Below are 26,389 nucleotides of genomic sequence, written 5' to 3' on the forward strand. Positions count from 1 at the left end.
TCTCAGATCCAAACTCATCACTCTAATCTAAGATCAGCTCTTAGATCTAAACTCATCACTCTGATCTAAGATCAGCTCTCAGATCTAAACTCATCACTCTAATCTAAGATCAGCTCTTAGATCTAAACTCATCACTCTAATCTAAGATCAGCTCTCAGATCCAAACTCATCTCTCTAATCTAAGATCAGATCTCAGATCTAAACCCATCACTCTAATCTAAGATCAGATCTCAGATCTAAACCCATCACTCTAAGATCAGATCTCAGATCTAAGCCCATCACTCTAAGATCCGCTCTCATGTTTTGGCTCAGACTTTTCTCTCCTTTGTTTGTTTCAGCCATGTTTGTGTTGTGTGTAGAAGAGGCCAGCGTGGTTGTTCCTGCTGCGGGCCTGAATATGGCACTCTCTCACAGCTGGAGCCGTCTGTAGTGTCTGTCTAAACTAACTGATGGCACTCTGCCGTCCCACCGGAGACAGACTGCTGCAGCACCATTCAGAAAGAGCATCAAAACACAAGAACTAAAATACATGAACAGCAAAATAGTACAGATAGTACAGTGACAGAAGACTGACAGAGAAAAGCGACACAATCAGCCTAGTAGGGCTACAACAAATTGTCAGTGACATCAATTATGTTAAGTTGACACATCATTTACTCGTTATCAGAAACGCTCTACAACAGGGGTGCCCACACTTTTTCCAGTGGACAGGTCTTTCCTGATCTACCTAAAAAAAAGGTTGGCCTCATCCTTTTTTGAAAGCTTTGAAACGTTTTAATGCATTTCAGTGGCCTCTACTGATATTCAGCATTACAGGAAAAATGACTGAAAAATCACGTCCTGCTGTCATTCTGACAGACTGTAATACACTCTTGGAGGTGTAGGGGGCGATATGGCTTCTGTTGTTTCTATCACAACATAAAAATAAATCACTTCTTGATAGTTGAATGATGACAGGGCAAAGTGAGAGGAAGTGTGTGTAATAGCTTGATTACCCCTTGTTTTCGAGTCACCTTGGAACTGAGATACAGGGTAGTGGTTGAAATCTTGCCCTACGAATTTAAGGCGACAACCCTCAAATAAAAAGAGCATCACTTCATTAACAGCTACCAGCGCTGCTCTGTAGGCGACCCTGCCAGTCTGCAGTGACAGCAGAGGAGGGTAAAGTTCAGCTCCTCACTGCTGGGCTTTAGTTACATTTAGGGAATCATGTGTCTTTTATTTATTATTGCCCACCACTAATTCTTCAGTGATATGAAGCTGAAGACAGATATTCGCCAGCTTCTTGTTCGAATTTTCCCGTTCCACCTTAAATGGTACCAAGGTAAAAACAAGAAAATTAGCTAGGTGGCTACCGAGACATTAGCATACTACTAGCGATTTTTAATGCTTGTTTTGAAGAAAAGGACCATAATACATTGAAATGACATTAAACTAAGATAATATATTGGTTATTGTAATTTTTTTACAGAAAAGATTCTCACATTTGTGGGTTTCTTTGGTCGCCTGGGCAGCCATATTGCCATTTTTATTTATTTATTTATTTTTTTTTTTGACAAAGCCCTCTATTTGGAATGTGTCTCTGAGAAACATCAGTTGGGAGGGCCATGTAGCCCAAACACCTTGCCCTACCCCTCTGTCTCAACAAGAATTGGGACACCCAACCCAATGTGAACGAGCAAAACAGAGGGGTAGGGCTGCGTGGTACGGGCGAGGGGTGAATTGGGATTGGGCCTTGGCAGCATAGCAGTTTAAACTGGAAACTGAGTGTTATGTAGTGAAACTTTAAACTCCAGCATAAATCAGTAGACGGAATGTGAATTTTTTTGGCCAGCGTTTCATGAAACTTGTCCAATTTTGCAACTGTAGCGGTGAAAGAATGGACTGTGGACGCAGAGTGGATGGGTCAGTTATCGAAATAATCGTTAGTTAGTCCTAAAACTGAGAGAGGGTCCCAAAACACTGAGGGAATCACAGCACAAAAACATCTCCTTTGTAAGGCCTGTACATCACCACAAGCGCTGACCTATGATCAGTTTTTACCTTTCGGATCCGGATAAGTGTGGTGTTCTGACTGAGAGCAGAGCCTCAGGGAGTTAATATTGTGCTCCACTTCTGGGAAAAGAGGATGACGAGTTGATTTGAGAAATATTTGAGCACATGTGTTTCCTGCGCTTTTGTTTGTGCTTGTGCTCAAATTGTCAACTGTCTGACCTCAATAGTAAATTGGAATCAAATAAACAGTTGGTGGAATCAGCGGCGTTCTGAAATGTAGGTACATGTGCCGTTACACATGGGGCAAATATGTCTCTGAAGAGGGAACATCGGCCTGTTTTCCTTGCTTTGATTGTGCGTTTCGACCGTGTTGCTGTGGTTTTTGGATCGGCGACGGCAGGAAATGCCAGCGTTTGATTACATTTTCGCTGTTCTTTTTAAAATCCCCTTTTCTCTGGTTTTTGTATTTTGCCACTCATTATCTCTTTACCATCTCTACCATTTCAGGAAGTGTGCACTGTACGTACGCAATGGCTGATTTAAATAATTGCTGTGATTTACTTAAAAGAACAGTCGAAGGGGAAATTATGTTAATGTGGAAATGAAATAAAAGGATGTAACAAGATAGTAACCGACCAAAGACTTCAGTCCTGCGTGCAGAACCTCTGGAAGTGGATGGCTGCGAGGAAGCCTAATTATCCTCTAAAGTGAAGGTGGTCACCCACGTTAACACACAGGAAAGGCAGAAAGGAGCTTTTTAATTCTGTGTTTTTTTCCTTTCTCTTTTTTTTCCTTCTCTCAGATCAGTTTCACGTAGTGTTCCTACGGCTATATGCGTTAATGAGGACGCTGTATCATATTTTGTGAGACATTTTACACTCCTAGTACATATACAACGAATGCTCTTGAAACACGTATCACATCATATTACTTCAGTTTTCTGGGGGGGGGGTTTAATGCCTGCTTAGACTGTTTAACGGTAGTACAATGTCGTGTATGAGATCTGTCATAATTTTAAAATAGTAATGTATCTGCTGTGTCCTTTATTTCTTTAGACATACTACTAAAAGTCTTTTCAAAAGGCTTTTCAACTTTTTCAGATTGCAGTAATGAAAAATAATAACCCTGATATTAAAGCATAAACCTGTTATAAAAATAAACCTGGATATTAACCCCTTTCCAGCCTTATTATATACAAAAGCTTATTATTCAGTGACTAATGGAGCTGTTCTTAGGTTATAGAAGTGTACTTTGAGCCCACCGGCAGGTTCATGGCTTATTAAGGGGTTAAAGAAGAAAAAAAAACAGTTGTTTTTTGAGGAAAAGAGTTGCAAGAATACCTATTTCTGGCAATAACTGAAATTATCCTGAGAAGTTACTGCAGACCAACTATAAAAATATTCTAATTTAACACAAAAAAATATATTTTCCCACAAAACATATTTTATATGTTTCCAAACTTTTGATGAGCAGTGTATGTCTCACAAATGTTTTTTGTTAAAATCTCTTTCTGTATTTTTTAGCTAAGAAGTACGGGGTGACCGAGGTGCCTCTGGAGGCGGTAAACTTCATCTCTCACGCAACGCAGTCGCGTTTACGGACAGTTCTGGAGAAGGTCACGTCCATCGCCCAGCACAGGATGGACTCCAACAAGGTAGGAGAGACCAGACCAGAGGAAAAGAGCTTTTAATAGATTTAGCTGTAGAATTAAAGAATTGATCTGTACCACACACCTCGTCCAATTATCGTGGTCTGCTGAGAGTATTTACCACACATTAATAGACGTAATTATTTAAATCTACACGTTATATAAAGAGCAACAGGCATTTTCAAATTATGTCGAAAACTGAAAAATCCGACAGCAGCGATATGTTACCGATGTGTGTCCTGTATTCCTTTTCATGTGTTTTCTTGGTCAAACGTCGTTTGTAAGACTCAATAAATGTTACATCACATTCATTGATAAATAATGTGATTAACAAAGAAGAGCAGATTAAATTGTAATGTGTAGACCTTAAAACTTTATTAGCTTTAACTAACATTGCATCAGTCGTTTAAAGTGATCTTTGAGAAAGTCGTTTTCAGACATCACTGCTTGAACATGGGGGAGTTTATGTTGCTATGTTTTCTAATATTTATAAACCTACATCAATATATTAAGCCTACTGTAGCTAATTAGGCTAATGGAGCTACTGTTTTCTACTTAATGTCAAAACTTCATCCTTAAAGCTGTTGAGGGCACCATAGTTTAAGGGTTATTTACCATATTATGGATAATACAGTTGAGTTTTGGCTTCCATTATGCGTTTCTATTTCAGATTATTCTTTATTATTTTTCCTGATTTTAATAAAAGTGTAATTTTACAATGAATAAAGTCATTTTTGATTAAATTCCACACACTGAACGCTGCTCTGGAGCTTTCTATGTCAAAACTGTTGTTTCACATTTCAAAACGATCTCTTCCCTTTGGGTTACAATGTCTTTGGGAATGTTTTAGCAAATGAAAATTTTCTTTTTCAACCATCATATTGTGTCTTGAAGCAGCTTCTCACAAAGTTTAGCATAAATATGTCAGAGACACATTTGCGGCAGACCCTTTGGTACTAGATGAGATACGAAAAGCAGAAACAGGTTCTGTTTAGACGAAGACTCTTGCCCAGAACTTTCGGAACCGCAAACTAAAAGGCCAGAAAGGAGACGGATAAACATCCATCCGAGATCGAAAAAGAAAAGTCTCAACTTTTTCCAGACGCAGTGTGGCAGCGAGTGTTCCTCGGAATCGTTTGTAGCCCCCCACGTACGCCGCTCCTTTCAAAGCGCTCCAAAACGCGGAGCGAAACCCTCCTGCCTGCTGCGGAAGAAAGAGGCGAGACAGGAGGAGCCGGGCTTGAAAGACCTTTTAAAAAAGTTGTTTATTTGCACGCAGGACCGCGGAGAGAGTCGCCGTGCATGGCGGCCGCTCGCGTCTCGTTTACGCCGTTCTGTGTTTTTTCCTCTGTGTTGTATTTTGTTGCATTTTTTTCTCGTCTTGTGGTTTGGAAATGAGGTGCGTTAGAAGTGCGCAAGGCCTTGTGAAGCCACTCTGTCAGCATCAGCGGAAAAAAAAAGAGCAAAAGAGCGACCCACGACGGAGCACGCCGCCTCAGCGCCCAACAAAAGAGGGAGGGAGGGAAGGAGGGAGGGAGGGCGAACGAGTGGATCTCAGATGTCTTTCAGCTCAGTGCCACTGTGATCCCCACATCGCACACATACACATTCGCGAAAACAGACCGAAAAGCTGGAAAGAGTGAGGTAATAGGAGAACAAGAGAAGGACTGAGGGCGCGTTTCTGAAATAAACACGTTTAATTATGGTGTTAACGGTTTGTTTGCCCACAAACTTTTGTTTCCACCTGAGCTCTCTGAGGTTTGGATGGTACATTACATGCATTCAGAAGTGAGTCATAAACAAAAGTCCAAAGGGAAAAAATTTTGTTTTTGTAAACCTAAACTTTTGGTTACTTTTTTTTTCTTCGTCTGTCAGTTTACCCTCATTGTTCTCTCTCTCTCGCTCTCTCTCTCTCTGTTTCTCTCTCCTTCTCCCTCTCCCTCTTTTCCTAGGATGAGGAGTGGTACGAGCAGTCGTCGGACGTTCGCTCTCAGCTGAAGTTCTTTGAGCAGCTGGAACGGCTGGAGAAACAGAGGAAAGACGAGCAGGAGAGAGAGATTCTCCTTAAAGCAGCTAAAGTAAGACTTCACCACAAACCACATGCAGCCCCTTCAGACCTGCACACAGTCATTCAACAAGACTTTTTTATATACCCGTTTCCGATTTGCAAATTCCCACCCGCTAGCCTGGTCTCCCCTTGTTACACAGCCTGGGAGGATGAGGGGTAACATGCATATTCTGAGACACATGAAACCAGCCACTGCAAGTCACCAAGACATTTTCTCTGAGTCTATGTAAGAACGACTTCAACCAGCACGCAATAAATTTAATAACTTAATAAGTTTAAAATGTTTAAGTTAATAAGGAGCAAAATATTTTCGTGCTTGCCCACCTTCTGGTTCTGGTCCTATAATTAACCCCTTAAAATCTCAGGCTTATTACATCCTAAAGCTTATTATTCAGTAACTACATGGACTACAGTGCAAACTGGCTGAGCTATTTGTTTGACAGGTCCTGGACATTTAAGGGCTTAAATATGTCTCTTTTTCTGACTTTTTATGACAGTAAATGACAGATTTGCTGCAAGATTGAGACCCGAAACCCATGCTGTCCACCCTCTACACTGGACCATCACAGGACCATTAGATATTATTTGGCTGGTGACACTGACATGGTAGTGTGTGTGGTGCTGGTACAAGTGTATCAGACACAGCGGTGTTGCTGGACAGAGGTCACTGAGTGTGTTTGCATGCACTTAAAAATCCCAAACTGCAGGAAATCAGACTTTTTACATGCACTTGAGTAATTAGATAGTGGGGGAAACTCCCGGTCTACATGAATCAGGCAGTAATCAGATTTCTGCTTTGCAACCAGCCAATAAACTCACAGAAGAAGACTTGACATAAACATAATGTAAAACTCAAACTTTGTTTTTTTTTTAAGCATCGCGCCACTTTACCTGAAAATATGAACATATATCATCTAGAAGATGAAGAGAATTGAAGTCCTTCATTTCGTCGAGCATGTATTTGGTTTCAGTGTTTCTCCAAAAGTGTTTTGCTGCGTCTCTCGGCAACGCTGTTTTTGCTTTTTTCCGGTACCTCCGTCTATTTTCGGACATGCACAGACTGAGAAATCCGAAAGAAATCAGAGTAAGAGTTCACATGCACTGATAAATCTGATTACTAAGCTAAAATCCAGCTCTATTTATCAGATTTCTTAATCAGATTTCTAGACCTTACTCCCCTCTAGGAAATCAGAGTGCGCTGTTCACATGACCATTTGAATAATCAGATAACTGCAGAAATCAGATTATGATTGGATTATTGAGTGCATGTAAACACAGTGTCATTGTTAGGTTGAGAGTGGACCACCACCTAAAATATCCAGAGTGGCTCTGTGGTCAGAAGCAGACCACTGATGAAGAACCCAAGCTGGGGTGTCCAAATCTTTTGTGTTGGGGGGAATGAAGTGCGATGTTTTGGTGGGCCGAGGGCCAAAAACAAAACAATATAGAAAGAAAGATGGTGGATAGGTTTCAAATAAAAATTGCGTTTTATAACGCTAAATTTTGCTGATAAAATACTTTCAAAAGGAAAATAGTAATTTATCAAGTTATGTATAGTTTAAAAATATGTTTATTCTCTCATTTGTGAGGGATGGGGTTAGGGTAGCTTTCTGGAGGGCCAAATCAAACATCCTCCCGGGCCAACCTTGTCCCATGGGTCATACTTTGGGCAGCGCTGGACTAAAGAATATCTACCACAAACTGTGCATCAACAGGTGAGCTACAGTCTCTAACTGTACACCGGCAAGGTGAGAGAGTTTCTGATAAAGTGGACAGTGTGTGAACACAGTGGATACAAACGCTGCTGTGCCTGTTACGCTCTTACCACTGTCACACCTTCTTCCGTGCCACTACCATGTCAGTGTCACTGCTGTGCAGAGAATGGTCCACCATCCAAATAGTATCAGGCCAGTGGTGGTCCTATGGTGGTGCCCTTTGACTGAGGGACAGAGTACAGGGGGGCGGATAAATGAAAAGTCTGGTATTGTACACCTGTTTTGTATATAGTTGTTTCTGATAAAATGGCCAGGATAGACAATTTACATTTGTAAGGCATTATTAAAATAACAGCATCTTTCTGCTGTTGCACTGAATGAAACCCAAACCCAGACCACAAATCCGTAGTAGGTGACATGGCTTGAAATGTATGCCAAGAAATATGTCAATCTACAGTCTTTAAGACATATACTAAGTATCTGTTTTCACTTCAGCTTATATAACTACATTAATCATACAGGGAGATTCACTCGAAAGAGGCCCTGAATATTCTGTTGTAACTCCCATTAGAACGAAGCAGTCTGAACCAAAAAAATACACTACACACCTTGATGTATGTGTAATCGTTTACAATACATGCAATGCTGGAAGTGATCTCCGTCTTCTGCCAGACATATGAAGGGGTATGGGGGTATGCACGCGGAAGTTGCAAAGGGAGGTAAAACGTTCCGACTGCTGTCCCTGCGCCTACCTCATCGCTTGTTCAAAGCTCCATATACTGAGGAGTACATTGCACATCGTTTCGTTCAGATTGCTTCGTCCTAGCGAGAGTTATTACAGAACATTTTGGGCCTCTTTCACCCTTTATTCATTTAATTACCAGTCAAAACAGCCACTAAGTACAAGTTGTTAGTTTTTCAGGAGATATTTCTGGGAATATTAGACATAAAACAAAACGCATTAGGAAGGAGAAAGTTCAAAGAACTACTAAAAGCTAGAAAATGGGCCTCCTAACAACCACCTGGAAGAGCTGGTCGACCCCAAAACTGCCGCCATCAGATAAACAGCACTTAAAGCTTTCATCTCTGAGAGAGAGGAGAAAATCAAGCTGCTTCAGATCTGAAAACATCCACAGGTGTTTCTGTCCATCCTTCCACTGTGAGAAGACGACTCAGCGCTGTGGGTCTGAAAGGATGTGTAGCTGATCAAGAAGAACCTCACTGAGAAAAGGAGATGGACACATCAAACAAAGAAGCTGAACGATGGACTGACCACCCCAGAGTCCAGACCTCAACACCACTGAATGTGTTTGATTACTTCAGTAAATGATCAACCAGCTTCTAAGACTGAACTTTGGAGGTGTGTCTGCAGATTCTTTGAGGAGCTGAAAGTGAGTCTCCTGAAAAGAATGGAGGCTGTAATAAAGGGAAAGAGTGACACAGTAAACACTGAGAAAATGATGTTAGATTTAGTTGTTGATATTTTCTTGCTGTTTTCCTGACACTGAAAAATGAAAAATGTACTTAATGGCCATTTTGACTGGAAATCTCTGACACCTTTGCACAGTACTGTAGGTATGTTTAATAAACTGACCAGTCAATGTCTTTAAAAATGAATCCCAGGACGAAGTACCCAGTGTTTGACACCTATCTGTAAAATAATTATGGACTATATTAGTATTGTGTGTCTCTCATTGTGGCTCAAGTTCATTCAGTATCGTCCACCAGTCTCCACCTTATTAAAGGGGGGAAAACACAAAAATAGCCCTCATCACTAAAACCAGTGACACTGGCGATGCATGGTGTGCCTTTGGCACCATCTGAGTGTGTGTATGGGTGAGAGAGGGAGACAGTGAGTGTGTGTATGTGGGTTAGGCCGTACACACCCGCTTCCTTTATGTCCTTGCTTTCTTCTCTCTGGCTCTCGGAGCTCAGCTCAGTTTGACCTCTTAAACATGAACCCACTAAAATAATTCCCCCTTCATCCTCCGTTTAAAATATGACTCAAGTCTTGAGGGAGCGGCGCGAGGGCCAGAGGCCAAACGCGTCTCTCTCAGCCCAGATACCGACCACTACGTGAACTGCCTGATATATTTAAAGCCAATTAGCAGAGGCTGCTGAGTCTCTCTCTCTCTCGCTATCTCTCTCTGTCTCGCTCTCTCTCTCTCACTCTTGTTATCTCACTCTTCCTCTCCTGCTCTCTCTCTTTTTCTTGCTCTAAGTGTGTAAGTGAGAGGATGAGTAAGGAGGATCTTGTACAGCAGCTCGGGGCAGTTAAAGAAAATGTGCAAACTGCCCAAACTATACACACTTAAAGATCGTTCTTCAAGGGTTCTTTAGTAAAGGCAAACCATGAGTTCTATATAGAACCATGTTGTGCATAAAAGTTTCTTTGAATGGTGAAATGGTTCTTCAGATTGGTGGAGAATGTTTTATATATGGTTCTATATAGAGGCTTTTTGAAAATGGTTCTGTGTAGCACCGCTATTATTACAAGCTTGACATCGTAGCAATAGCAGAACCCTTTTTGGTGCAATATAGAACCATTTCCAGAAAGGTTCTGCAAACACGTTCTGCATAATCAGATTTTTCAGCATGTAATGGTTCTATATAGAACCATTACATTCACTTAAGAACCCTTGAATAACCATGTTTTTAAGTGTGTGCAGAGAAAAAGAAGCTTTGGACCTGCAGAGACTTGCAGTTATAGAACACATGGTCATCGCTGTTATAATAGGGTTCAAGCTGGTTCTGACAGTGTAGGATTCATTGACATTAATGTGAAACTCATACAGACACATTTACAGTATATATTATATATAAAGAGATGTTTAAGCTCACATCTATTCAGTTCATTTGCAATTCTTTAAGAAGCAACAGTGCCAATATCAGCACAGAATAATTTCGTTCAGTTATTTCAAGTTATTAAAAAAAAAAAATTAAATACACAAATACCGGATATCAGATTTTAAATAAAACAGCAATACATATGTAGTACAACCCCATTTCCAAAAAAGTTGGGACGCTCAGCAAAATGTAAATAAAAACAAAATGCAATGATGTGCAAATCATTTAAACCCTATATTTAATTGAAAATAGAACAAAGACAACATATCAAATGTTTTAATTTGAATTTGATGCCAACAACACGTTCCAAAAACTGGAAAAAAGACTGGTAAAGTTGTGTAATGTTAAAAAAAAGACCTGGTGGTTGATTGGCAACAGGTCAGTAACATGATTGGGTATAAAAAGAGCATCTCAGAGAGTCTTTCAGAAGGAAAGATGAGGAGGGGTTCACCACTCTGTGAAAGACTGCACGATCAAATAGTGCAACAATTCAAGAATAACATATCTCTTTTAATCTTCTACGGTACATAATATCATTAAAAGATTCAGAGAATTTGGAGTAATCTTTACGCCAGGGACAAAGCGAAAAACCAGTATTTGCTGGCCGTGATCTTTGGGCCCTCAGGCGGCACTGCATTAAAAACAGACATGATTCTGTAGAGGAAATCACTGCATGGGCTCAGAAACCCTTATGAAAACCACTGTCTGTGAACACAGTTCATCACTGCATCCACAAATGCTAATTAAAGCTCTAAAAAACAATGAAGAAACTGTATATGAACAAGATCCAGAAATGCTGCCACCTTCTCTGGGCCTGAGCTCATTTAAAATGGATGGAGGCGAAGTTGTCCTGTGGTCTGACAAATCAACATTTGAAATTCTTTTTGGAAATCATGGACACTGTGTCCTCCGGGCTGAAGACCACTCAGCTTGTTATCAGTGCACAGTTTTCATGATGGTATAGGGGGGCATTAGTGCACATGGCATGGGTGACATGCACATCTGTGAAGGCAACATTAATCCTGAACGATAGAAACAGGTTTTGGCAACATATACTGCCATTCAGATGACGTCTTTTTCAGGGAAGGCCTTGCTTATTTCAGGAGGACAATGCCAAACCACATTCTGCATGTATTACATCAGAATTGCTGTGTATTAAAAGAGTCCGGAAAAATATTACAAAGGAGACCCCGAACTGTTTAGCATCTGAAATCCTGTATCAAACAAGAACAGGAAAACTTTTCACTTTCTAAACTACAGCAGTGTCTCCTCAGTTCCCAAACGCTTACAGAGTGCTGTTTAAAGAAGAGGTGATGAAACACAGCGGTAAACAGGCCCCCGTCCCAACTTTTTTGGAACGTGTTGTTGGCATCAAATTCAAAATGGGCATATATTTTTCAAAAAAACAGTAAAATTTCTCAGTTTCAATATTTGATATGTTGTCTTTGTGCTATTGTCCTTGAAAAATATGGTTTACTTGATTTGCATATAATTGCGTTCTGTGTTTATTTACATTGTGCACAGCGTCCCAACTTTTTGGGAAATGGGGTTGTATATATTTATACATGTCAGAAGCTCGACAGTGTACATGCCACATGTAACAACAAAAGCAGCCTCTCGCACACATACAAGAGACAAACTTGACATTAGCGACATATCGACATAACGTACAATAAGATATAAAGACTCTGACCTATAAAACACTTTTTAAATAATAAACATATTAATAACCTTATTTATGGTTTTTAAAAATGACCTGTTACCCCAGCTGTAAAGCTGGAATGTGTGTGTCTTGATGTTTTTGCTGACGTCTTGGCGTGTGTTTCTTGACTGTTGGTGGTGAGCCGTCTGCATCATGTTGTGGGTTTAGAAGCATGTTTTGAATGCAGTGGTTGTGTTTCTGAAGGCACTGAACATGTGTGTTGTGTCTGAGGGAGCAGACCGGGCACTCTGCCAGCTTTAGGGAGAGAGAGGCAGACAGACGGGAGGTTTTTTCTCTGGAGGAGAGAGAGACAGGACGTGCCGTTTAGGAGACAAAATAGAACCTCACGTTCAGGTTCTCCTTCCCACTTTTATCAAATTTAATCCTCCTATTTTACTATTTACTTTGTTCTCTGTACTTAATTAAAACAGTTTTTAGCCTGGTGTGCCCACCCAGCTGTGTGGTTGAAAGGATATAGGTTTTCATTTTATTGAGAAATGTCTCTGGTAACTGTGTTGTTACCCATTAACAAGACATGCAACAACAGTGTAATTGCTGGTGTTGTGTTCACTGTTCCAGATGGATTACAGTATTATGTGTATCTTGAGAACACATTCTCACATGTGTAATAGGGTGAACTGATGTACTGTCACCTTACAGAACGGTTTAAAGCTAGAACGTTGGTTCCGTTACCACTCAACAGAAGCGTGTCGAAGCGTGTATTTATGTGACGCTGTACTACTGTAATCCTTCTGTAACAGTGAATACAGATATAGTTGCATTGAGTGTATTTACATTCACTTTTACATTCACTCAATAATCCAATCATAATTGGATTTCTGCAGTTATCTGATTATTCAAATGCTCGTGTAAATAGCACACTCTGTTTTCTTAGATCATAGTAAGGTCTAGAAATCCAATTAAAAAGGCTGTTCAAGATTTTAGCTCAGTAATCAGATTTCTCAGTGCATGTGAACTTTACTCTGATTTCTTTCGGATTTCTCTGTCTGTGCATGTGTGAAAACAGACGCTGATACCGGAAATAAGCGAGCCGTGTTGCCGCGAGACGCAGCAAAACACTTTTGGAACAACGCTGAAACCAAATACATGCTTGACGAAATGAAGGATTTAAATATTCTTTCATCTTTTAGATGATGTATGTTCATATTTTCAGGTGAAGTGGCGCAATGTTTTTAAAGAATCTGCGTCATGAAGTTTTACATTATGTTTGTCACGTCTTCGTCTGTTCGTCTCAGTTTATTGGACTCACCCGCTTGTGTTGCTGACAGCATTTAGCATCAAGACCCACGAGAGAAAACAGATACGTGAGAATTGAAAGAGTGAATCTGTTCAGGGAAGTACAGTTTAGTGAAGCCAATCTCTGTATTTAACGTGCTTGACCAAAAGTATTTTTTAATGTTTATGTTCAGTATATCGCTGCTTTCGGAACAAAATCTTGTATGTCCATTTTGTCATTTTTCAGTTTTTTTTACATAATTAAAAAAAGTCTGCGCCCTTTATATTGTGTGTAAATTTCATGATAAGTAGACCGAAAGAAACGACCCAAAATGACTTGGGGAAAAAAGTCTTGTTCCATGGACTTACATTAAAGTTACCATTTTGGAGATATGAGGTTTTCTGCCAACAACAGTGATGTGATGTCACCTGTAAAGAAATAGAGTTTTTGGATTAAACAGAAGGGGCACATCTCGCTGTATTAGCACTGCACATCGTGAGGATAGCACAAAAACTTTTGTTGGACTCATAGGTCAGTTTCAGACTCAAAACTTGCTGCTGTGGTTCAGGTCAGACTCGGATAGCAAGTTCTTGGGCTGTATTTGGGTTCGGACCAACATTTCAGGCCGGATTAAAGCTATAAACTGGACTATGTTGTAGCTATTTGAAACTAAGCAAGTCGGAAACATTGATGAATTTGCCTCTTTCTTGATGTTTAGAGTTATATATATTATTATCATGAAACAACGAATGCTGTTTTCTTCAGATCTTGAGATATTTATGCCATTAACATGATAGAGTGAACACTGTCTTGATAAACCAATGTCTGTTTTGTTGTGATAATGATTTAAATGACTTGAGATCCAGAGAAATAATGGCACAAATATCATAAGATTGCGAGAAAACAAATAAAAATGACTTGTTATCATAGAAAAACAGAGGAAAAATGAAGTGAATCCATGACCATTTTGGGCTTCTGTACTCAACAGTGTGACCTTTTACAAAATAAAAAGTAATAAAAAATACAATAAAAAAATGATACTTTAAATTTGGGTATTTTGACAAAAAGTTGTGTGCCACAGTTTCTCATTAGGTCGAATGAGATTTTTGCCAGTGCTGTGTAAAGCTTGTCCAACCTGGCAACCGTTTCTATGAAAGAATGTGTTTGTGGAGTTTGGATGGATCAGTGTTAATACTTTCCAGATAAACTAATCCAGCTCCAGCTGCGCTGCTCTGCTTCACACATACAGCAGCAGGAACTCCAGAGTTCTGCGCTTGGTAGAAAGGACAGGGAGACCACTCAGAACAAAGAGTCTGACCGTGTGGGTGTTGGGGGCGTGTGGGGGTGGGAGGGGGGACTGTTTTGGACCTCTGTGTGCGCCACAGAATTCTTAATATCATCTTTTGATTAGAATCAGCCCTCTGCGGTGTAGTTACGGGCGAATTCGGAGCGAGGTTGGAGGCCACCGCCGGCGGCCCTGCAATCACACACACACACACACACACACACACACACACACCACACACACACACACACACACACACACACACACTCACACACACACTGTCCTTGACTCCTCGTCTGTGGCCCCATTCAGCTCTATTTTAGTACACACCTCTACAGAGGATGGAGCACTAACACAGCTGTTAACCTCTCTCTTTCCTTTTCTCCCTCTCTCTCTTTCTCTCACTGGTTCTCATTCTCTTTTCTCATTCTCTCTATTTTGTCTTCCTCTCTTTCATTTCTCTTCTCTCTCTCTTTCTCTTCCCTTTTTTGTCTTTCTTTATCTCGTTCTTCTGTCTTTCGTTTCTCTCACTCTCTCTCACTCACATCCTTATATGTATATATATTATTTTTTCTTTTTCTTACTCTTTTCCTCACTTCACTGTTTCTTACTCTCTTTTCTCTTTCTGTCTCTCTCTCATTCCTTTTCTCTCTTTCTTTCTCTTCCTCTTTTTGTCTTTCTGTTTCTCTTCTGTTGTTCTTCCTTCTGTCCTGACGTTCCTCTCTTTATGTATCTCTCCTATATATATATATATTCTCTTGCTTTTTTTCTTTCACTGTCTCTTTTTCATCTACTGTCTATCCTGGTCTTTTCCTTCTTTTTCTCTCTCTTTTTCTTAATTTTTTTCTCTGTATTCTCTCTTTTTTCTTCTGTCTTTTTCTTCTTTCTGTTCTGTCGTTTCTCTCTCTCTCTCTCTCTCTCTCTCTCCCTATATGTATATATATGTATATGAACTCTTCCTTTTTTCTCTTTCTCTATATTTCCCTTTCTCATTTTTTCCTTTCTCTCTTTTTTCTCCTCTCTCTCTCTTCCTCTCTCTCTCTCTCTCTCTCTCTCTCTCACAGAGCCGCTCGAGGCAGGAGGACCCAGAGCAGGCTCGTTTGAAGCAGAAGGCAAAAGAGGTGAGAGCACTGCCGATCATTACCCCTGACATTTCAAGGCTTCGCCAGATTAATTTTTCATGCAGCGCTACATATGTAATGCCATTTAAAGTCTGACTCTTTAAAAAAAAAGTTGGAGGAATTATTTTCACTGATTGATGTTCATGAATTGGTCTATCTCTGTCTCTCTCTGTCTCTCTCTCTCTCTCTCTCTCTCTCTCTCTCTCTCTCCCCCTCTGTCTTTTTCTCCACCACTTTGCCTGCTCAAAATTTGAGCGAGCCAGGCTTATTATTAATTGCAGGGTCTAAAGAGTTAAATTGGGGCGCTGATTGAAGGTGCAGTTCGAATCTTTTTCCTTTCGCCAGATAATTTGACAATCCTATTTGCATCACAAAGCGTCCCCAGCATCTTTTAGGCTGGCAATTATATGTGCCCTTACGTTCCAGCGAAGAACGCCATTAGAGGAGAGATCCAGAATACGACTCAAATCTGCTTACTTATAGGTTTTCTGTTTTCTTTTTTTTTCTATTGTTTTTATACAGCCAATTAAAAAAGTTCTGCCGTTCCCAGTGGATCTGGTGACGTGCTGCGGACCAACAGGCCTACTTATTATTTTTCTAGTTTTAGGCAAAAGAGAGTACACACAATGTGCTGGCACATCTCTACCCTTTTGTGTTCTTTATTGCTGCACTGTTTGTTGTTTTTGAAGAAACATATCATCGCTGTCACACCAAAATATCTGTTTTTTTTCATTTTTATTATTTTTTTTAAATCATTTGTCAATGGCAGCTGCAGTTTTGCATTGTGTGAACATTTCATGAGGAACAGACCAATAGAAATGGTCCAATATGACTTGTTAAAATAACATATATTAAGGTTAAGAACGTTTCTTCTTTCTTCTTTAAAGGTCCAACGAGACAGTGACATGATATTCCTGGGATTTAGTAGTATATCAATACATATCTCTTATATATACCGTACATATACACTGTATGTTTAAACATTTATAGACAGCTGCTCATTCTTCTGAAATGAATGACTTTTAAAGCATTTGCATAATAAAGCATTTGTCCCCCTTTGCTGCAGTAACAGCCTCTTCTGGAAGGCTTTACACTAGATGTTGGTGAGGATTTGATAGCATTCAGCCACAAGAGCATTGCTGATGTGATGTTGTCAGTTCTGGATCACTCCAACTCATCCCAAAGGTATTAGATGGAGCTCCATCACTCCAGAGAATGCAGTTCATCTTTGTATCCCTCTAGCCAACACTTGGCATTGAACATAGTGACCTTAGGCTCATATACAGCTAGTCTAGAGGGTTGTGTTGTATTGGCAGTGGTGGAGATTATACAAGCTATAATAGATATAAAATGCACTGTTTTTTTCTTTCTTCATGTTCAGATTACAGCAAATAAGACAGGCGTGATTCACATCGCGATTAATGATTAATTACACAAATTAATGCCAATTCCCAAGAACTTGGGGCAGCAGGAAAAATGTAATACAGAAATTACAGCAATAATTTGCAAGTTCTTTTGACCTGTATTCAATTGAAAAGAACACAAAGACACAATATTTAATGTTTCAACTAATTAGCTTTATGTTTTTTTGTATGTAAACTCTTATTCTTAATTTGATGCCTGCAGTATGTTCCAAAAACTGGGACAGGAGCATGTTACATAACCTTCTTTTTACCAACATTCAGTAATTGTTGAAATGAAAGTGGAATAGTTTGGACCAGTGAACACAATGTCCATTATATCCAAAAATAATTTGAAAAAAGGGCTCGTCAGACCACAGCATGTTTCGACTTTGTGTCAGTCCATCTCAGATGAGCTTTCACCCAAAGGAGTCTGCAACAACAGTGCTGGGCAACAACAACAGGCACATTTATATTTAATTTCTTAAAAAAGTCCTTATAGTGATGCAGGTTTGTTGTGACGATAGCCATTACTGTTTCACACATTTGACACTATATACCTGTTGCATTTTTACAAGCTAGTAGTTCAGGGTAGAGCAGTTTTTAAGCTATGTGTTTTGTACTTGGCTGTGTAGCCAGATGGTTAAGTCTTGCTGGAGAGCAGAGTTCAAACCCAGCACTGGGAAGCACTAATTGTGCTTCTAATGCTGCCTTCCTGCCAGTCTGATTATGTCACTCTGGTGCTAAGCGTTTGAGGTCGTATGAGCTGTTCAGACATCATATTGTGATAATCATAAAAATATGATTGCAGTCCTAGTTTACACATACTCATGCTCATCTTTGCCACACGTTACATCTTAGCTACATTAGCCTGATAAATCAAGTGCAAAACTAAGAAAAACGTATCGATTTCACTGTTTCTTCATATGTCGCAAACAGTTTCTATTTCTTTGTATTTTGGGAGGTTTTTACTCAGTGTTTCTTCTTGATTTAGTGGGGGGGGGGAGACGGTGGCGAGGTTTTGAGAGAGACAGAGCGAGAGAGTGAGCTTTATTACCCAAAACCACTCAGACAGACTCAAACAGGCGGGACGCCATGTGTGTTTGGAGACGTGGGTGTCGGGTTTGAGAGTAAAGTATTAAGGCAGTGTAAGGAACAGGTGACTCCATCACCTCAAGGTGAGTGTCGGGGTACACATGCTTGATGGTGGTTCATCTTGATCCAGAGGTTTGTAGAGGCCTGCTCAGCCAACGTTTCTTCTGACTTCAGTCGAAAGTTATGTGATGAAAGTCGAGTTGATGTCGTCTAATCGCTGATGACGTCATGAATAAAACCACAGGAGGAGGGAATGCTTCGCAACAAGTGACTTTAAATGTCCGTCTCTGAAGAATCTGTGATGTGCCCTTTCAAACGAGCTGTGGATTGCACTGCTAGCCTTCAAGGAACTGGCGATACGGACCCCAGAATCTTGCAACTTTGTATCTGACTTCGACGCACCCTAGGTGGCCTTGTCAGGGAGCTCGCTCCTAGTGGACATCCAAAGAGCCAGAGAAATTTAGAGCACCGTAACTTGCCGAAAATAAGAGTAACCGACTTCAAACTTTACAAGATAACTTGCCGTTATGCCCCGTTTCCAATGACACATGACCTTTTATAGTCAGATAATAACATTCAAAATCTAATCTTTGAAGTGACGTAGAATGGTGGAGATATGTTAGAACAAAGCCAAACTCCACAGGTTAGAAGAGTGACGTGCCCTTTCCAACAATGGATCGTATTGCTAGCCTTCAGGATCCCAGAGATGGGTCATTCTACAGAAACGTGCACTTTTCTGTCTCTCCATAGAAGTCACTGGTGTTACCGATCCTCACTGGTGTTGCACATAATAAAGGGAACACCAGAGACATTTTTAATGAACAATGCATTTTACAAAACGGCTGCTACAGAGCATCAAACCACATGTTGTCAATCATGGAATATCCACTAAAATATATAATTTAATCCATTTGTATTATATTTATCACACCAGTGACTTCAGCTAAAAGCTTCATATGAAATCATGAGATAAATGAGAAAATCTCTGATAACTGAGAGACACAGTGGACTCACCATGTGCTTTTTTCATAGATCTTCAGAAAACAGGTAAAATGAAGTCAAGTGATGTCATCAGTGTGATTTTTATTTCAAAATAAGAGATTTTTTGTTACACGGTAACACCAGTGAGACGACTCCTGGGGACCACAAATCTCATTATATATTTTATAATATTTATTTGGCATTTGTTTTCTTTATGTCGTTTAATTTATATATTCCATAGTCATGTATAGATTATTGTAGTTAAAATTGCAGAAAAAATAGTTTTTTTCTTCAAAATATGGCCTCAGCCTTCTCACATGACTGTGGGGACGAGCTCTTCTGTGGTGCTTGGAATTCTAGATAATTGATTTAAAACCAATATTGCTAAATTGATGACTGAAGAAGGTGTAATTGTTAAAATAACTTTGTTTTATTTGAAAATATAAATAAATTGATTCATGTTGTTAATGCCATAATCGTGATCAGCGACTAGCTGACATCAACTTGAAGCGTTATTGCTGAGCAGTAAGGTCGACTAGTCTGTGCAACCCCTATTACACAATGCTTCCAAGCTGGGAGTGTGATGGCTACCGGTTGCTTCCTCTGAGACACGTGAAGCGCCACCGAATATTAACAGCTAACGCTGCGTCATTGGACAGCTCAGCATGCTTGGAGGAGAACACTAACTGCTGGTTCTGTTACGTCAGCTAACAGATGCCCGTGCTGAGTGATGGTGGGGAACGAGGTCCATCCTGCCCACCCAGAGAGAGTGAGACCAGTTATGCTTTGTTGAACTCCCAGCCACAGATGGCTGTGGCATCGATGGAGATTGAACTCACAATCTCCCGACCATAAGGACCACGCTTAGAAGATGTGCGCTACAAATAGGGTGAACATGGCATTTTAGCATACGCTACATACTTACGCTTGTCTTCTGTGGAAGCTTAGATTAACTCCATATGCTCTCTAATATTCTCCATTGTGGCTAGATGGACTCCACACAGAGACTCGTACTCATCTTCCACTGCTGCAAACACACTCGCACTCATTTTCAATCTGAATTTTAAAAAGGTCTTGCTGAAATTGCACTTTTATTTAATGTTCCTAACGACCAGGAATGGTCTTTCTCTCTCTTTCTCTCTCTCTCTTTCTTTCTCTCTCTCTCTCTCTCGGAGTGTAATGGCGGTCGTTTCTCTCCGTGCTCTTCGTTTCTGGTTTTCATCACCTGATTGGCTGGAGGGGACAGAGCTGCTGTTTGTGTCGTGGACGAGCCCTCGCACATCTGCCCAAATTTTCATCAGGATTAATGAGGCTGACGGCCGCTGGCTTCACTCTACTAGAAGAGGATGTGTTGGGGGGGAGGAGGGGGAGACGGTGGCGAGGTTTTGAGAGAGACGGAGCGAGAGAGTGAGCTTTATTACCCAAAACCACTCAGACAGACTCAAACAGGCGGGACGCCATGTGTGTTTGGAGACGTGGGTGTCGGGTTTGAGAGTAAAGTATTAAGGCAGTGTAAGGAACAGGTGACTCCATCACCTCAAGGTGAGTGTCCAGGTACACATGCTTGATGGTGGTTCATCTTGATCCAGAGGTTTGTAGAGGCCTGCTCAGCCAACGTTTCTTCTGAAATTAAGGGTGTTAAAAGGGAGTTTGGCCCCATCACATTTCCCATTTGGGGCGCCATGTAGCCCTAACACTTCGCCCTACCCTTCTATCTCAACAAAAATCCGGACACCCTACACCTAGGCGCAGACACGCAAAACAGAGGGGTAGTACTTAGTGGTAGTATCAAGGGATGAAATGAGATTGGGCCTTAGCCTCCCTTTCTGCACTAACAGCCTCTACTCTTCTAAGAAGACTTTAAACTACATGTTGGAACATTGCTGTGAGAATTTGATTGCACTCAGCCACAAGGGCATTAGTGAGGTCAGGCGCTGATGCTGAACGATCAGTTCTGGAACGGAAAAGCAGCTCCAGCTTATCCCAAAGGAATTATATGGAGCTTCATCACTTTAGAGAAGGCAGATCCACTGCTCCACAGTCCAGTTCTGGGCCCACCTTCTAGCCCACGCTTATCATTGTGCATGGTGACCTTAGGCTCATGTGTGGCTGCTCCAGAGCATCCCACTCTACAGGCAAGGACTCCCAGGTCACAGATGGCTGTGGCATCACCAGGCACCAAACTTGCAACCTCCCAATGAGAAGGCCAATACTTAGACAGTATATTGGTACAAATATGAAAGGGTGAATGTGGCATAGCTTGTTTGTTGGGGGGCGTAAGGCTTTGTGATATCGGGGCTTCTCTGTTCTCATTCATCTCTTTCTGCCCTTCAACAACATTCAATTCTTCTTTCCACCATCTACAGCAGGGCCCAACGGTCAGAGGGACTATTTTTAAAATGCCCTCAGTGAAAATCAATGGCCAAAACATAGTGACAGAGAGAGAGAGAGAGAGAGAGAGAGAGAGAGGATACAGCAACATGGCCCCCACCCTAATCATCAGACCCCTCCAATCAGATAAACAGAGAGAAAGTGGTGGGGCAAAAGAGAGAGGAAAGTGAAGAATGAGAGTGAATATGCAGGAGAGAAAGAGAGTAATAAAGTAAAAATAAATAAATAAACAAAAATAAGCTGGAGAGATGGGAGAGAGAGAGAGGGCACACAAAAGAGAGGTGGAACACAAAAACAAGCGAGAGGAAAAGAGAGATGGGCAGAGAGAGACAGAGAGAGAGAGCACCGTGTGCCCTGGCAGATATATCACCGTGTCAGAATGCGCCGACTCTCTGAGGCCACAGATTCATCATGACTGGCCCGGTCTGCAGGCTACAGGACGAGAGAGAGGAGAGTAGCCTCTGTCCTGACCACCTGGGTCATCGGCCACCTTTTAACCCAATACCCTCCAGGTGCTCTCCGGCTACTGGCCTTAGTATCGCGGCCAAAGTTAGCCTAGCCCAGCGCGAAAGCCTCTCAAACTTTAGAGGAGTGCAGCCAAACCTCAATAGATGTGGCTACAAGTTTAGAGTCATGGATTTGATTACAGTTGAGATTTTACTGTGTCTTGTCTTTATAAGTCGTATCGTACCTGTTACGTCTTTTGTTTTAATCAAGTTTACCTGCCCTGGGACTGCAGGAGGAAATTAGCTAGATTGCTTTTTGCACATGGTCTCTTTCTCTTATCCCATCAGCCAAGACATGTTTGGATTTTTCCTTGAATTTTATCCCCAATTTAGTCATATCCAATTCCACTCACTAGTTAGGACTCCCCCAGTCACACGATACCACCAGCACTAGGAAGCGAGGCTAGCACAGAAGCGCCACCACGTCTTTTCGAACTGCCGCTCACGCAAAGTCATTGGACAGCCGAATGCGCTTAGAGGAAAGCGCCAACTGCCAGTTCTATTACGTCAGCTGACAGACGTCTGCGCTGACTAGCGTCGCGCTGAGTGATGGGGGGGATAGGCAGGGCCATGCTACCCACCCAGAGAACGAGGCCAGTTGTGCTCTCCTGGACTCTCGGCCACGGATGGCTGCAAGTTTGCTTTTTTTGGTTTGCGCTGGAGCTACGAGGCTAACGTAGCTAACACATAATGGATGTTTTAATGTAATGTATGCACATAATGCATTTTTAAAGATCTGTCTTGTGGGAATTTGTAATTGACAATAGTAGATAATTTTGTAACATGGATTTTAATTCGGACCCCTTCCCCGAGAGGATGAATCCAATGATTGCCAGCGCATTGAATTAGAATTCAAAAAAGAACTCAGTCAAAACTTGGTGAAGGACGTGTCTTCTTGGGATGTGAGTGTGAATTATCTACTGTTGTCATCATATCTTCTTCAGTTTAATGTTGATTTTGCATTAGAGACCTAAACATCGAGCTGGACCTTCTTTTTGAGCCTGTGTATGCAACGCTAAAATGTAAAGACACACAGTGTAGTCCGAAATACTCCGAACCGACGCCTCTGAGTTTTAAATGATTATTTCAGGCTTTACAGAGTGAATCGCAGCAGCACACACTCACTGTATTTTACCATCTTCTAATTTCTCCTGACCTAGTAATGCTACTTCTTTCAGTTTTAACAAAAATAGTTCAGCTTTAGGTTGAAAAAACATCGAGTTGTGCTGAGCAGTCATAAATTTAGTTTAATGGAAGTTAGAATATCGGTAGACATTGATTAGATTGATATAAATGTAGAGGCATGTAAGTACAGAGGCCCAATTTAACTGACCCCTGAACTTCAGGATCATCTCTCTCTCTCTCTCTCCCTCTGAGTCGATCTATCTATCCATCTCCATCCAGGCCCCCCAGGGCAGCTCTATGTCCTTGTAGCGATGCTCCACTTTTTCGCTCTGAGTGGTTTCCACACTCATGTGAAACTGAGAGCTGTCCAATGGGAATCTCTCAACTTTTTGTTAGAATAATTTTCCTCAAATATTTTTCCACCTCAGGCCATTTGAGTCTCTCTCTCTCTCTCTGTCTCTTCTGTTTCTCTCTCTCTCTCTCTCTCTCTCTCTCTCCCTGTCTCTCTCTCTGCCTCGTTTGCACGCCAGAATTGCATGAAATGTCTTGAACTATGCTTCCCTGCGTTTTGCCCCTGCTCTCTGCTCAACCTTGTATGCTTCCAATTAGATAAAGATGCACACAGCCTGGCTGGATATAGTAACAGATCATGCAATGCCAGAGGAGCCTGGCTCTTAGCTCTGAGCAACTTAGGAAAATATGAACCATTTCTTGGCCTGTGTGGAAAGGAGGCCTGTTTGTATTGATTATGCCAAGACTGACTGTCCTCAGAGTAAATGTAATATAGAAAACGAAGGGTCTTTTTAAGATATTTTTTAATGTTATTGGACTGTGTTTTAAATTTCTGAGTGGTGCTCAAAAAACATTTGTTATCATTTCTCTCTAAAGCCTTGGATACAGTTTTAAAATCCTCATGATTATGAAAAGGACTCAGTATCTTATGCTGATGACTAATATGTAAATTGTTATGGAATAATTGGGGGAAAGAAATGGGGAAGTATTTTTTCCATGTCTGTGCACTCTCAGTTTTTATTGGTTAATGCTGAGATCCATTCAGATCCCCATTTCCAAAAAAGTTGGGATGCTGTGCAGAATATAAATAAAAACCATATTTTTAAAGGAAAATAGACGTACTTTTAAAGGACGCTTTCCCACTTCGCCTCAAGACATTTTAAGTGAGCTTGGGCCCAGAGAAGGTGGCAGCATTTCTGGATCCTGTTTAAGTACAGTTTCTTCTCTGCATGTTAGAGTTTTAACTTGCATTTGTGGATGCAGTGATAAACTGTTTTTACAGACTGTTGTTTTCAGAAGTGTTTCTGAGCCCATGCAGTGATTTCCACTAGAAAATCATGTCTGTTTTTAATGCAGTGTCACCTGAAGGCCCAAAGATCACGGCAAACCAGTATTGGCCTCGCCCTTGCATACTCCAAATTCTCTGAATCTTTTAATGATATTATGTATTGTAGATGATGAAATCCTCAAGTTCTTTGCTGTTTTACGTTGATAAAGGTTTTTCTAGAATTGTTGCACTATTTGATGGTGCAGTCTTTCACAGAGTGGTGAACCCCTCCTCATCTTTACCTCTGAAAGACTCCGCCTCTCTGAGATGCTTTTTTATACCCGATCAGTTACTGATCTGTTGCCAATCAACTACCAGGTGTTTTTATCAGCATTACACAACTTTACCAGCCTTTTGTTGCCCCCTGTCCCAACTGTGTTGGAATGTGTTGTTGGCATCAAATTCAAAATGGGCGTTTATTTTTCAAAAAACAATCAAATTTCTCAGTTTTAACTTCTGATATGTTGTCATTGTACTATTTTCAATGAGATATAGGGTTTAAATGATTTGCACATCATTGCATTTTGTTTTTGTTTACATTTTGCATAGAGTACCAACTTTTTTGGAAATGGGGTTGTACAAAGTGTACGTAAATGGTAGGTGCTGCTGATAAAATGGCCAGTGTAGAGATACCATCTATCTGAAACTCACTGGATGTCTGGAGGTGTGGAGGGCTTGTCTAGAATGCCATCACTGGCCAAAGCCAAATCTTCTTTAGATGAACACCATTCTTCTTCCTTTGCGAGATCAGGCCCTAAAGATGTGCCACAGTGTCTCCTTATATTCTCTGTGAAAAGTTGTGTAAAGTGTTACTACAAAGCATTTCTTTTTTCTCTTAGCTACAGTGACTAAGTGGTGTGTGGTAAATTTGTAGGTGTGCTGTTTCTGCCTTAACATCTTCAACAGAGACATTTTAACAAACATCTGTTCGAGTTTTACATCCATTGCATGTCCGCACCTCGCCTTTATTACAACTTCCATTCTTTTCAGGAGACTCACTTTCAGCTCCTCAAAGAATCTGCAGACTCACCTCCAAAGTTCAGTCTTAGAAGCTGGTTGATCATTTTCTGAAGTAATCAAACACATTCAGTGGTGTTGAGGTCTGGACTCTGGGGTGGTCAGTCCATCGTTCAGCTTCTGTGTTTGATGTGTCCGTCTCCTTTTCTCAGTGAGGTTCTTCTTCACAGCTACACATCCTTTCAGACCCACAGCGCTGAGTCGTCTTCTCACAGTGGAAGGATGGACAGAAACACCTGTGGATGTTTTCAGATCTGAAGCAGCTTGATTTTCTCCTCTCTCTCAGAGATGAAAGCTTTAAGTGCTGTTTATCTGATGGGGGCAGTTTTGGAGTCTACCAGGTCTTCCGGGTGGTTGTTAGGAGTCACATTAGGAGTAGCTTTTAATAATTTTTTGAACTCCGGTTATTTTTCTTCGACTTTCTCCTTTCTTATACAAGTGGGTTATCTTATATCTTTTGATTCACCAGAGTTAATTTTATTGTTTCATCAAACGTTGTGTAGGATTAGACCAGAATAATCGCACAGGCTTAAATAGCCCATTCAGAGTGTTGTGGGATTTCATTTTCTCTTTGTTTGGCCACTTTGTTGTCGGTAGTTTCTTTCCTTACTTATCCCGGAGTCATGTCGTGAACGAGAGGGAGAGAAAGAAAGAAAGAAAGAAAGGGAACTGAGCTTTTAAAAATACCTTTGGTGTTCCTGTGTGTTTTCGAATATTACAAAGTACCATAATGAGAGGGAGAACAACAAGAAAGAAGATTTTTTTTTTTTTGCCTGCGAGCGAGATGGCGAAGAGTCTCTCCAGCGAAAGGCCCGTGTGTTTATTAGAGCCTGTAGGAGGCCCTTTCTCTTTGTGTGCAGCAGCCGCACTCCTTGGGACGCTGGCATCAGGGGAATTGGGTACGAGGAGTTACGCTC

The 26,389-nt window shown here is 41.0% G+C and overlaps 1 protein-coding gene across 1 annotated transcript in view; it reads left to right on the forward strand.

Moving 5' to 3' along the window:
* LOC118818435 (transcription initiation factor TFIID subunit 4-like) overlaps nucleotides 1-26,389 on the forward strand; it is a 157,530-nt gene that overhangs the window by 64,763 nt on the left and 66,378 nt on the right. The window contains exons 11-13 of the mRNA XM_036585696.1: nucleotides 3,519-3,649; nucleotides 5,596-5,721; nucleotides 15,562-15,618. Of these exons, the coding sequence (XP_036441589.1) occupies nucleotides 3,519-3,649; nucleotides 5,596-5,721; nucleotides 15,562-15,618 (314 nt within the window). The remainder of the gene's footprint in view (nucleotides 1-3,518; nucleotides 3,650-5,595; nucleotides 5,722-15,561; nucleotides 15,619-26,389) is intronic.

Source organism: Colossoma macropomum, unplaced genomic scaffold (genome assembly GCF_904425465.1).
Source record: "Colossoma macropomum unplaced genomic scaffold, Colossoma_macropomum, whole genome shotgun sequence".
In the NCBI taxonomy this organism is placed as follows: domain Eukaryota; kingdom Metazoa; phylum Chordata; class Actinopteri; order Characiformes; family Serrasalmidae; genus Colossoma; species Colossoma macropomum.